The following is a 15,339-nucleotide window of genomic DNA, read 5'->3' on the forward strand; positions in this document are numbered from 1 at the left end:
GGATTTTTTATAACTACAAGAAAAATAATGCACAACAAAAATTAAAATGTGAAGTTCAATCAGGAATACGATTTAATTATGTTACATAAAAAACAATTATAAGTGTTTCTTGAATATGGAGCTATTTGAGACTAGTATGTTAAACACTTAAAAAAAATATTTGTTCTTATATTATTGAATAAATAAAATATGACTTTTCTCATAATTTTGGATTAATAATTATTTGTCGAATGTTACTAAGTTCTCAGTGATTTAAATGCAAAAGTCAATGCTCTTACGAATCAATACAATATCAATTAATTTTTGGTAATAATTTATGAAGATTTTGAAAATACTATACGGTTTATTGCTCTTAAGAACACTTGATTTGCGTGCTCAAATTTAAATTTGGGTAGAGCGGGGTGTAAAGGTCCGATGGTAGAAAGTTCCATCATCGTTATCTCAAAAACAAGTAAAGTAAAAATGATTATAACAATACTATTCTAAAGTATAAGGCAAACATTTATTTTCCCAGTCATCACATTAATTTTTACGACGTAGCCATCAGGAGATAAAGGGCCATGTATTAATATTCATAACAAAAATATTTTTCTGTTGTTAGTTGCATTGGTTCTAAGCTTTTTTATTCAGTTTATGATATCTAAATATAAGTTTTAATCCTACTTTATTTATTTGTTTTATAAGAAATATGTTATGTGGGTGGGAAAGGGTCTCTATAAAAGCTTAAATATGGGTGAGGTAAAAAAGACAAGCAATACCTTCACACTGACAAATATGTGAACTTTGAGAGAACAGTAAATCTAAAAGTAATATAAGGTAAAAAAACGATTTTGTAGGATATAAATTGAACTATTAGTTATTCCAACTCTGCTGATGTAATATATTTTTCACAAAATACTATATTCAGGTTATATACAAAATGATCTTTGTAAAATATGTGCCCATGACACTTGTACATTGCACTGGCTAAATAATGTAGCTATTATATAGTAAAATTGGTTTAAATTAAAAATAAGACATTGTATCTCTTTGCCTCTCCTGGCTTATTTGATTTTTACCACTTATGTTATAGGTGATCCGGAAACCGAGTTAAATTACCCCAAATGCGATATAAATAGAATTTTTGGAGGTAAAAAGCATGTATTTTTAATTGGTATTTAAGGGGTAATCTCTCTTCGTCGTGAGGGTAATATCAACTTAGACAAAAATATTTGGGGGTAATGATTGAAAAAGTTCTCCGACCGCATAGGTCTTATGAGGTTAATAAAGACCGATTATATATTTTGAAAAAAATAGTAGAAAACAATTTTTTATAAATATGAATTAACTAATTATTTTACCTGTTATGTGTAGTTAATTTGGTTTAGAAAATATAATTATTGAAAGTCAAAATGAACCTTTGTGCTCCGCTCTACGCTTTTATAAAAAATATTAAATAAGCATTAACGGGCTATAACGGATTTTTTTAATTTTTTAATAAAAACTAAAAAGAAACAGTAAATATAGAAAGGATAAAAAAATCTATATGTGTATATATTAAATATACATATATACACATATTTAGCTTTTGTTCCTTTCTATCTTAACTGTTTTTTAGTTTTTAACAAAAATATAAAAAAATCATCATTAATGCTTACGCAATATTTTTAGTAAAACGGTAGGGCGGGACACAAAGATCCATTTTGATTTATAGTAAAAGTGGCCTCCTGAAAAATAATGTGGCGATTGGAAAAAATTAATTTTTGCCTTCTAGTTTCAAATAGTACCATTAAATTTTTTATACTTTACTTGTTTTTTAGATAACGATGATCGACCTTTTACTTTAAACCCTATCCTAATTTGAATTTGAGCACGCAAATGAAGTATTTTTAAGAGCAGTAAAACGTATAGTTTTTTCTAAATTTCCATAAATTACTTAATTCATGAATAACTAGGAATTTACATACTTAATATACAGCAGATTCTAAAACAATAACATATATGTAACATATAAATATCTATGTATTTGTCGGATTTTTTTTTCTTTTCATAAGTAGTCTTCACAGGCAGTATATATCGATTCACCTGCCAACATCCGAATTTATTTAAGCGGCAATGTAAAGTCTTGAACCTATAAAAAATATACGAGCACTTTCCCGAGTCAACCGATCCATATCACACAGAGTTCATTATAGAAAACCATGTTATTCGCAACGTTCAGCAGAAAAGTCAATTTTTGCTTTAACACATATTCTGATATTATTTCATATAGCAGCATCGTGTTGGATGTAATTCATGTTTAGTCTGACGTCTGCTTAAGTTTAACGTGTCTTGCAGTCTATAAAATTATCATCACACACATTATAATCGAGCGCGGTCGTTCCGTATCGCGCTTTTCCTTCAGGTTCGGTACGATGACGAGGACGAGGACGAGGGCCCGCAGCCGGACCCGACGCTCGAACAGGGCGTGCCGATACCGGTGCGGCTGCAAGGCGGTTTCCCACCTGAGCTCGCCTCTACGCCGCTCGAGGACATCGACAGCTACTATCACAACCAGCGGGTGAGTACAACATTAATAGTACATTTAGTTTAATGAAGTTACAGAGGTGAAATTGTGGAAGTGTGGAATTATCGTTGCGGATTATGATATTATCTGGAGCACCTCGATAAACGCTAGGTATAGCAAACAATTCAACTTAGTCATAATTGTATTCAAAATATAATATAATTTTGAATAATATATTATAAGACTATATAATTGAATTTTTTTTCTTTAAATATGGTCTTCAAGTATGTTTCAAACATTATTTCTCGAGAGGGTAATCTAGTGTAGAGACATGAATTGTAGGTCATTTTTAAATCATTGTAAAAATAAGGCAATTCATTTTTTTACTATTATTAACTTTCTCGTAGGGTAGGTTATAGAAATGACAAAAAGATCGAGAATAAAAATTTTAATATATCTTTACGTTTCAAAGGTTTTTGAACATTTTGGCATATTTTAACAAAAATGGATGTATGCGTGTGTGTGTATGTGTGTGTGTGTGCGGATACAAATTTTCGTCGACGATTTCGGGAACACGGTTCAACCGATTTCAATTATTCAAAAAACATTTGATTCGTATTGATAAGGAGACGTGCTGATTAGTTTTTGGCATAGGCAGGTTTAGCCGTTTCAAAGATACGGGGCAAAAAGTGCCACAAATGGTAACTCAATTTTTACAGAACGGAGTGACGCGGCGGTTACGCGCTTCCATATTTGGTCTCTATGCTGTTAAAGCAGTACGATTGCTTTGACGAAAAGTTCAGAACTTCCTAAATATTTCAAAATAAAGAAAATATATTTTTTCAAAGTCTTGTTTCCAAAAAAATAATTTTTTACAAAAATTTAGTTTCTCAAAAATCTAATTTTTTCGAAGCAATTTTTTTTTTCGAAATGTTAATCTTTAAAAAAAAAATTATTCATACGGGAAGTTCCAGCAATTTGCCTTAAGGCACGATGCCATGCGCCCCACAAGTTTTTTTATAATTTATCTATCAATATTCAAGAGCACAGAAAAGAAAATAAAAAAAAGATAACAATTTTAAGACTTAGCTGTTGTTAAAGTAGAGCGCCTCAAAAAATTGCCACCTGATCATGCCCACGATTGCAACCCCTCTGGTTAATCTGAATTGAAAAAAAAAACAGATTACTAATCAAGAATGTTATCGCTATGGTATATACTACGAACAAGTTAAATTTTTATTTGCAAAATGGCTTGAAAACAGTTTTTACCACTTTTTAGAGTTTCTCGAATTCTTAAAAATAGTAACGATTAAAATTTCGATATGAGTGTAGTATATATAAGAGAGGAATCTATAAAGAAAATTCTCTGAAAATTTCAAATAAATCGGTCTAGTAGAACTTGTGAAATCGTGGGCATCGTTTCGAAAAAACGGTTTTCAAAAAAACACGCGTTTTCAAAAAGTTTCGCATAAAGAAGGAAACAGAAGAGGATTATGATGATCAAACAGTTGTATCTCCGAAAATAATTTTAATTTTTAAAATCTCTCGTATACATATTTTTAAATAGTTAAGCTTTGAAAATATGAAAAAAAAAGAAAAAAAATCTTTTGAATTTCTTCCCTAGAATACATACCTACTTTAGTCTTAAAAATTAGATATTTATTTCTATTTCTTCTACAAGAGACACCTGTAAAATTGACAGTTTGTTATATATAACAATTTACTTTTGCCAGTTAAAAATGAAATTTAAAGATTGTTATAAAATTGTTTAGTGAAATGAATACTATGATCATAAAATAAGTAATGATTTTTGATTTTGTTAATGTTTTAGTACAGTTTTTGATTTATAACTACTTCCTCAATCGATTAAAAGATGTGATTAATTTTTTATCTATAGCTTTCTATAATGTTGTAGGAATCTCAATATATAAAATTACAAAATAATAGTTTTTTTCGGTATTTATAATAGTTTTTTAATAGTAGTATATCATTATTTTATTAGATTGATAACTAACTGAGTGCAGATTTCACACTTAGATGATTTCAATTGAATATTTAGTTTTGCTGACCTAGTTCAAATGCAAAATATTTTTTTGTTATTGGATAGCTTGCAATTCAGCAGTCAACCAGTAAAAAATAGGTTTTTGATCAATTGCATCGTTTTTGTTTGGTTTTAGTTGAAAGATGGATAATGAAATCGCCTATGTTTGAAATATTTTCTTTTTGATTTTTGCGAATGTAAAGAGGTGTCATAAGCTTACAAAAAGTTATGGTCAGGACTTAATGGTAGATGTTCAAGGTAGACAATTTCTTTGTGATCAACTTCAACCAGACAGAATATAAAATAAAAACCAGTACAAAATTTGGCAAACGAATTCTGACAGTAAAAAGCGCATAACTTTTTTGCCTTTGCATAAAAAAAGCAAAACATGACCAAAAAAATTGATTTTATTTTTAATTTTTCATCGAACGCCAAACGAAAACTACGCAATTGATCAAACAGTTTTTTTAATTAGCAGCTGAATTATCTACTATCCGATAGCAAAAGGTATTTTACATTTGGACTACATCAGCAAATCTAAAAAAGTAATTGAAACCACAACGTTCAAATATTTTTAAAAAATTGAGCATTAATCGTACTCTAATTTGTAGTTTAATCACATAGTTTATAATTACTATATGTATATTATTAAAATATATTTGAATTGTACATTTGAAATTACATGAAATTATATTTTCGTAAAGATTCAGAAAAATAATTAAAAAATCTGGGACCAGTTTTCCTTATTTCACAATCATACGAATTACGATGAGAAGAATTAGGAAAACATATAAATATTTACATACAAATGAAAAATTTTTTTATCGTAAAAATTGCGTTTAGGGTTACATTAGCTTTATTTAATTACCAAATGACAAAGTGATAAATTGCTAAGTTTCACCACTTTTGCTGTAATATAATACAACATGTACCGAGTCTTTTAATAAAGTTGACATCATCGTATTAATTGGCAGTACATGGAAAATTATAACAGCTTCGTACTCTGTATGTTCCATGAAAGTGTATTCTCTACGGAGATTCTTATCATGCGGAAAGTAGGTCGATATCATTATTTAATTACCGCGCTCAATTAAGTTGGATTAACTGAACGACAGAATATACGACTGACTGCGTATGTGAAATGCTAAAAAATAAAATTCACATGTGTACTTACATGCTACGAGTTGAATTATATTCTTACTTCTGAAGTATAACAGTCGGAGTATGTTGTATTATTTATGTCATTGTCAGTACGCTTTCGAACAACTGTGAGCTTTGCATTCACTCAACGGAAAGTTCAAGCTTGAAAGTTCTTTCAGCGTGATGAACTTCTTATTTGCTGAACTTTTTAATTCGATTTATTTTGAAGGAATAAAAGGATTATTGTATTTTGAAATATTGCGAAAAAATTACATTGTGCTTTGCAGCGGGAACTATTTTAAGCCAGTTTTTTTCGTGTAATCTACTTCTTGAGCTTTTTCTTTATTCTCTTATATACTTTGTATCAACATTCAATTTTCTGTGTTATATTTTCTTACAAACTATATAACCTTTTATTTCATGTTTAATACTTTATCCATCCTGCGCAATGCTTCTTGATTTATCCTTCCATTTCTACTAATGATTTTTCTCCAAATAGCAAATAGAAATTAATGCAAATTTCTTTGTGTTAATTATTTTGCGTAACTTCCTCATAGAATAGATTTATAAAATACTGTTTGCATAGATTTTATTTGTTTGATTATTATTGATATACATGAGGCATTGATTTTGTTTGATCATTTGAATAATTTTTTATAAAGCATTATAAAAATCTCTAAAAACTAAGTCCAAAGATGCAGTCATTTGCAGTGATCATTGAACAATAAGGAAAAACATAAAAAGGTAAAATAAATTTTTACTCATTAGTTAGACCCATGAAATTTGTATTGAGCGTTGTGTAAATTAAATAATGTAGCTTTTATTTTCAACAATTCTTTATAATTAAAAATTAGACATCGAATGTGCTTGCCCCAAGGAGTAAAAGGATACAAATGCAAAATTTCAGAAAAAATAGCAAATACCATATATCTATATTTAGGCAATAACTGGGAAATTTTCTGAACATGTTTTAATAGTTGATTGTTTTATATGTATCTTGTGCTGTATGTATGTGGTTTGGTTTTCTAATATAATAACTGAAAGTCAAAAAAATACTTGGGAAAATATGTATTGGTATGCTGAATAGGATATTTTACTCGATGATGCAATTAATACAGCTAAACAAGCAATCGCAAAAGATACGCGCGCTATTGTCTTTAATATAATAAACAGAAATAAATTTTAGTTACATCTAGTTATTAGAGTAAGATATTATTAAGCATGAAAATATAATAACAACATAAACAGGAATTCTTTTGTACATAAAAATCTGGTTTAGTTTATCTTTATGTTGTTGTACTTTAAGTTTGAATTAAGTTAAATCTTTGATCGAATTTATACGGTAGCTTAAATTAGGTATTATGGATTATTATTGTTTCCAATATTGTTATTATTTTCATAGTTATATTGTTGAAAACAATTTACAATTGATTGGGGAAGTGAATATGGTATTGAGGAAGAATTTATATGCCTGAGGAAATTCCAGCTCAATTGCAATATTATATTATTTCGATAAACAATATATGTTATATTGTATATATATAGGTATATATGCATTAGGGTGGTCCTTAATAAAGATGTTTTCGTATTTTCTTGCCGCCAGGGGATCAAATGCTTCCAAATTAATATAAATTCTCTGAAAATTTTAGAAGCTAATATTAACTTATGATAGTCCACACCTAAACCGAAGTTTTTTGCTTCTTCTTCCTAAGTAAATACTTATTCTATAAAATGTATCCAATTTTTGTTGTATTTTTTTATTAATGATCAAAATAATCAAATTCAATGTTATACTCAATATTTTGATTCTTTTATGGCTAAGTTATAAAATTATAAAAATCAAATAGAATTTTACCCATCTTATTTCCATGAGAAACTTTGCTTGGAGTGCCGACTATATTTAAGTTAATGTTGTGATCTAAGACTTACAGAGAATTTTTTGTATCAATTTGGAAGCATTTGAGCCCCTGGGAGCAAAGAAAACCGAAAATATCCATATTAAGGACCACCCTAATATATAAATATATATGACTATATCAAGAATAATTTTCAATATTTATTATATAAATGATTTTTTCCTACAGACCTTCGTAGTGGTGAGCAAGGGCAAGGATATTTTTCGTTTCTCGGCAACGGACGCGTTATGGATACTGGACCCGTTCAACCCTATACGCCGAGTCGCCATTTATATTTTAGTGCATCCCTTATTTTCGCTTTTCATCATCACAACGATCTTAGTCAACTGTATTCTCATGATCATGCCTTCCTCACCGACCGTCGAATCCACAGAGTAAGTGATAATTTAGAATTCTATCTAGATATAAAATATAAAATGCTAGAACTTTTATCTCATTTTTAATAGAAATAACTTTTGAAGTCAATAGTTATCTCATGTTTCAATTAAAAGTCTATAGATTTAGCAAATCCAGATATTTAGTTCGATAATTCTTCATCACAACTGTTGAAAAAAATCCAGTTTTGTAGAGTTATTTAGTATTCATATATATTAGTTTTGATAAAATATCTATGTTTAGCAGCGTGTAAAGTTCTATAGAATGATTTACTAGTTATCCTATTATATTTATCCTTCATAAATATTTTTGGTAGAAATAAAAAGAATAAACTCATTATTTTAATACATTTACATAAATATTTGCATATTGTTACATCATTTAAATGGTGTTTTATCACGAAGCAAATTTCAATTCAGTAATTCCAAATTACATCATATATTTATATATGAAATGTATTAGGTCTCACATATTTTGTTTTTATCCTTAAATTAAATTACATTTTCTAAAAAACAACTTAAATTTAAGATAATTACAAAAGTTACAAAATTATTACAGAACGTTTAATATACAGCTGTTAGTATTCAGTCACAGGATTCGTATAACTTCTTCTGTTATTTTCATGAAGTTTTATGTAATTCTTAAATATGTATGTTTATCAAGTTTCAAGAAATGTTTATTGTAATTAGCATACGATATAGAGAAGCTAGGGGCTGTTTGTAAAAGTTTTTTTTTTCAATTATTATATCTTGCGATCCACTGATCATATTTATACAAAATAGATACGAATAGATTCTGTAATTTTTCTTCCACCGAATCAAGTGGAAATTATTCCATAACTATTATTTATTATGTGACAATTAGTCATTTTCTAGAAAAACTTTGGTGTCACAACGTATCTCGTATTTGGCAATAGTTGTATTATCTACTGGGGCAAGTAGTAACGTCAAACATTCGACTATAATATATTTGATAATTATTCTTGGCTTATTTTTAATAAATCCTAAAAACCCATATGACTGACAAGGCGGTTAACGCTTTCATTTTGAATTTAGTTGAGTCATTCATTGATTTTATATGGTAGCTTGTTATATAGACTATTATTGCTAGCAAGATGTTTGAAATATATAAAAAAACAATCTATAAGCGTTTAAGGAAGTAATTAGAAGCTATATGCTTCAATAAAATTTTAGCATATTTTTGAAGTATTTTTTCTCATATGTCTTCGCAAAATATAATTAATACAAATAAAATACATAGTGTCTCTTGTAACAGAAATTCTTATCATAAATCAACGTAAACTACAATTAATACAAATAAAAGATATCTTGCCCATGTCTTATACTTTCCATCTAATCATCTTCACTTGAATTTGTATATAATTTTTATATATTACTACTCTACTATTTTTATATAGTTTTATATATAACTAGCCCCAAGGTTTTGTTTCAACTAACCTCAGGATTGATTATTTTATATTAATCAAGATTTTCTTTGAACAAGTTAGCGATCACAGAAATTGTTACACATTATCAAAAATTAAAAAAGTTGAAGCAAAATAATTAATATATATAAAATTTAGCATTAGTCTAAATAATAGTGACTCAAAATTATAGTAATTAATTAATAATTAATGTAAATTAATTTTATATTACATGACAAAAAAGGTGAAACTGCATAGTTCTGTATATTTCGTCGGCTTGCAGAACAGTAATTATGAACAATATTATACAAGATGATTTAGATCTCCAATTCTGACAAAAAATATTTCAATATTGTTTAAGATCCCATTGAAAAGCGTCTGTTACAAAAAGCTCTTAGAATTTTAACCCCTACTACAATAAGCCCCTAGCTCCATCACTCTTTCTAAAAATTAATCAAAGTTTGAGAATTTGTATATATAGTCACATCCAATTAGATCCAAAGTCTAGAAAAAAAATTAAAATTAAAATTATGAATTAATGTAATTAAATTTGCTTGAGATCACGTGGTAATTGTTGATAACACAATATCTCCAATATGAATTTATATTTTTTGTTATAGATCTAAATCGTTTGCAATTATATTTTAGGATAAAGTATCAACTTTTGCGAGTTGTCTTGTTAATGATGCGACTAAAGGCATAGTAAATTAATATAATAATTGATATTTTTTGTTCACCTTTGTTTATAATAGAAAATCTGAGCGACAAATAAGCACTGAGTCAAACTACAGAAATGATTGGCAGGAACAACCAGATTTTACTAATTACGTTTTCATATTATGTTGTGACTAATAGGTATCAAAACATGTTTAAAACTAGCAGTATAGTGTTTATTATGTTTCTATTACACTTTGCTATCAATCCATAAATTACCTTCAAAAACTCGCTTCGAAGCAATATTTTCGAAAGAAATTCGATAATGTGACGTGTGTGGTTGCAGAGTCATCTTCACGGCAATCTACACGTTCGAATCGGCTGTAAAAGTAATGGCCCGAGGTTTCATCTTGCAGCCTTTTACATATTTAAGAGACGCATGGAACTGGCTAGACTTCGTAGTAATAACATTAGCGTGAGTAGGCGTAGACTCTTAGAGATTATTACACCTCACCCATTACTTAGGAGAGATTGGCTTCATTTCATTATTTCCTTGCAGGAAAAATATTCAGAGGAAAATTCTTATTTTATTTTGAAAAAATTGATAATTTTAATTTTGCAGTTCTAATTTGTAATCCTTTTAGTGCGCCAATCTATTAGAATTTAGATGACTTTTTAAAGAAATAGTATTAATTAAATGCTCATATAGAATTTAACTTGTAGTATATCAATACATAGATTAATAATATAAGTTAGAAATAGTTTTCAATAAATATATAATATATAAATTTTATTTACAAATTGATATTAGATTGCATGCATTCAAACAAATTTCAAAACCAACTATTTCTACCTAGCTAATACTTACAACAGCATGCAGTTAGTATACAACTTAAAATCATATTTTAGATAGGGTTATATAATGTTTTATATTTTTCATTTAATGATATTAGATGTTATGATAAATAGTTATACTTATTTTAATATTTAGTTATGTAACGATGGGTATCGACTTGGGAAATTTGGCTGCTCTCCGCACATTTCGAGTGCTGCGAGCTTTAAAAACTGTCGCCATCGTCCCAGGTAATTTTGAATGAATGGAGTAATTGTATTAATCTTTATAATATTATAAAGTAATAGTTAAATTGTTTATTATTACTTTAATTTCATTATTTTTACATGTTGCGTATACATATGAGGTCATAATGGTAGTCAGATTTAAATCATACCTGTTAATTACAGATGCATGCACGATTAAATAAATTAGTTTAATAAGTTATAATAATATCAAGTTTAAATATTTTAATAGTTATGAAAATAGAAATTCTTAGGTATGAATTAAATCTACTAATTGATTTTTTTTACAAATACATAATTGAGTCGCTTAATAATCATATGTACTTGTTTTCAGAAAGCTTTTTCAAAAATATAAAGCAGCCATGTTGATAATTTTGTGTTTTGTGATATTTTGAAAGGTTTAGATAAATTTCTTGTAAAGTAATTTAAAATGAGAACAGTTACAATGTGTACGTATTCACATGCATAAATTTTAATTAAATTATCATATCGTGGTTTATTATTATTTCTATTTTTAATATTGAGATAAGAAAGCTATAAGTTCTTTTTATTTTTATTACACTTATTCAGTCAACAATAAGGTTTAAAAAATACTAAATTTTAATTCAGATTTTTATCAGCTTATCGAAAAGCTTAAATTTCACTTCAAACAATTTCTGTTTGTCGAGGGTTGTCTACCTATAACACTTTTTTTAAGTTTGGAACCAATTTTCTTTTAATTTAAATTTTTCATAATTTTTAATATTAAGATAAGCAAGCTATAAAAATATTTTTGTTTTTATTAAACTTATTTAAACAATAGTAAACTTCAGACAATAAGTTTCTATACAGATTTGTTTTGAGCTTATAGAAAAGCTTAATTTTACTTTAAACAATATAGTTTTTATCGAGGATTCCTCATCATCCTTAATACTTTTTAGAAAGTTTGGAACCAATTTTATTTTAATATAAATGTTTCATAGTTTTTAATATAAAGATAAGCAAGCAATAAGATAAGTACCTTTTTGTTTTTATTGCACTTATTTAAACAACAATAATCCTTAAAGTCTGAATTTTAATTCAGATTTTCTTAAGCAAATGGAGAAGCTACAATTTCACTTTAAAATATTTAATTTTGTCTAGAGTTGTTTACCCTTACACTTTTTAAGGTTTGGACCAATTTTGTTTGAATTTGAATTTATATAATGCGGTATTGAAAAATACTTACAACTCTAAATTCTCGCCCTTTAGAAATACCTTTTTCATTATAGTCATTTTAGTAGCCCAATCATTTTTCATCTAGCTTGATAACTAATTATGTATCGTTGTTTTAGTGAAAGTTTATCACAAAATTTTGAATAATATTTCTAATATATAAGCTTGAAATTATCCGCTCTATCTATTTAACGTTTTTAAAACGATTCTTAGATATTGGCGAAAAGGTTGCCATCGATAAACCTAGGTGTGTCCAATTATCGTTGCAAAATAATAATATTGTATTATTATTTTTATAGTATTGTTTAGCCAAATAAAACGTATGGATTTTCAATCATCATTTTTTTTATTCAATTTTTTTTTTATTTTAAACCCTATTATTAGACTCTGGTAACCTATAAGTATATCAATATCAAATTAAATATTCTAATTATTAAATGAAAGAGTAGTTTCAAATTTTTCAATTAGTTGAAAGTATGTAGTTACATTTTTATTATTTTGTGAAATAGAAAATGGTATTAGGTTGTCAAATATCTCCCTTCCGCTTTTTTGCTTGAAATTCAAAAGACAAAAAGGCGGAAGGGAGATATTTGACAACTTAATATAAATATTTATATTAAAAAAAAATTAAGTGATACTTTATTCATTTTTTTATTTTTTTTTCTACATCAGTTTAAACCAATTAAATTAATATTATAAAACAAAATTTGAGATTAGTCTTTCGACCTTTTATCATAAACTTATTTTTTATTTTACTTAATGTAATATTCATAAATATCATAATTTATGCATTTCATTTTATGAAAATAGTTATAAACAAATTATTTATCCTTTACCAAGGTTTGAAGACCATCGTCGGAGCCGTCATAGAGTCTGTGAAGAATCTTCGGGATGTGATAATTCTGACGATGTTCTCATTATCTGTGTTCGCACTCATGGGCTTACAAATCTACATGGGCGTCCTCACGCAAAAATGCATCAAAAATTTTCCGGAGGACGGTTCATGGGGAAACCTCACTGACGAAAACTGGGAGAGATTCATGAGCAATGAAAGTAAGATAAATTTAATTATTTCTACTAATTCTACTATCGATAATATTAAATTGAATTTGTCAAATACATTGATAGAAGAACTTATGATTACCAATTATTATTCATTTTTGCTATTACATTTGTTCAAAATTATCTTAATTAATAGAAGTCCCCTAGTGTTGGACACCTAAGGTTATTTATAAATAAATAAAAAAATATTTTACGAAATGTTTATTAAATTATGATTTATGTTAGATAACAAAGTTGAAATCAAACTAAATTAACAAAACCGCAATCTTTGCTAAAAATATTTAATAGTATCAATCAAGCTTTGGTATTGAAAAATATGATTTTAAACAGTGACACCTAGTACCGGACATTTCAAAATAACCTGCGTTGATCACATATGTAACCATCTCCACACATGCCCTTGTCACTTGTATTTTGAAATGAAAGGATTTATACTCGCTTAAGTAATGCGTGTTAAATAGAGTGTCCGGTGCGTGTGCCGTCCGGTGTTACTATTTAAAAGTCAAGAAAATGAATTAGATGTGTCAATGCAAAAATTTAGTATTATATACACCGATGTGAATAGAATGGGGTTATTTTTTTGTCGATTTCTTTTACAGTTGTAACAAAATTGACTCTGAAAAAAGACCAAAAAAGGCCTTTCTCGCATATTTTCAATGATATTTCGGTCAAATGATGAGCTAGATAGTTGAAATTGATATAACTGATTTTTTTTTCAAAAAAACTATAAAATGGCATCGACATCTTTTAAATTCCAAGATGGGGCTAATTCTGCGTTGAAACGTGACCAAACCTCGCTCAGTAAATTATAACGACAATATTTCAATAGTGACTTATGGAGTTCTTTAAAAAAACAGTCATGGTGTTTGCAATTTGGGTTATTTAGACTTTAGATTTAATTATTTTATTCAATGCTCGATTTTTTAGATCACTGATTTTACCTCCTTTATGCATTGTAATAGAATAACAGTCACTATTTTATCTAAATCTTATATAAATTCTTGAACTGCGACAAATAGATTGTGTATCTAAAATAGCGTTTAGAAGTTTTTAAAAGAATACTCTATAAACAAACAGAAATGTAATTTCAAACGAAATGTATATCAAATAAATAAAAAAAACATTCATAAATCAAATAAAAATGAACTCCCGCTAAAAATTAGTTTACTTCGAAAATTTTATTTGTAAATCGTTTAATATGTAAACATGCATAGAATCAATTTAAATGGGTTCAACATTTATATTTACAAACGTGATTATTCTAAAAACAAATATCAAATTGAATAGTACCGAATATATCTATAGATATCATAATTTTGTGGGTTGTAATAATTTATAAATATTATTGTACTATTATGATGTTCTAAAACATATTGTGTGAAATCGTAGGTATATATAATATATATATATATATATATATATTAATTAATATATAATGTGTATAAATTCATTTTTTTTCCTAGCGAATTGGTATGTTACGGAGAGCGGAGACATGCCCTTATGTGGAAATTCGTCAGGTGCTGGGTATGTAAATTTCTTGCTTCGACGAAATTTCGTACAAAAAATTAATTGCTGGCACAAATAACATTGTTTTTGTTATAGTGAGTGCGCTCCGGGCTACAGGTGCCTTCAAGGATTCGGCGGTAATCCAAACTACGGGTACACGAGTTTTGATACTTTCGGTTGGGCTTTTTTGTCGGCGTTCAGATTGATGACACAAGATTACTGGGAAAATTTATATCAATTGGTGAGATCAAGACCCCGTATCCTATTTATAGAATGTATTTGCATTTTGTTAATTTGTGATTTCTATATTTAGGTATTGCGATCGGCTGGACCATGGCATATGTTGTTCTTTATAGTTATTATTTTTTTGGGATCGTTCTATCTGGTTAACTTGATCTTGGCTATCGTCGCGATGTCGTACGATGAATTGACAAAGAAAGCAGAAGAGGAAGAAGCAGCTGAAGAA

General features: G+C 27.8%; 1 protein-coding gene across 1 annotated transcript; it reads left to right on the forward strand.

Moving 5' to 3' along the window:
- Nucleotides 1–729: 729 nt before the first annotated feature.
- On the forward strand, nt 730–15,336 carry LOC113365355 (sodium channel protein para-like; the record flags this gene model as incomplete). The annotated part of the gene is made up of 9 exons (XM_026606931.1): nt 730–738; nt 2,384–2,539; nt 7,751–7,956; nt 10,381–10,509; nt 11,026–11,117; nt 13,146–13,358; nt 14,831–14,891; nt 14,970–15,114; nt 15,187–15,336. Coding segments are annotated over exons 1-9 (1,161 nt in total), but the record flags the coding sequence as incomplete, so codon positions are not given.
- Nucleotides 15,337–15,339: the final 3 nt, after the last annotated feature.

This window comes from Ctenocephalides felis, unplaced genomic scaffold (genome assembly GCF_003426905.1).
Source record: "Ctenocephalides felis isolate EL2017-DRISC unplaced genomic scaffold, ASM342690v1 CF-g0.4_SCAFFOLD_00925, whole genome shotgun sequence".
Taxonomy (NCBI): Eukaryota; Metazoa; Arthropoda; class Insecta; order Siphonaptera; family Pulicidae; genus Ctenocephalides; species Ctenocephalides felis.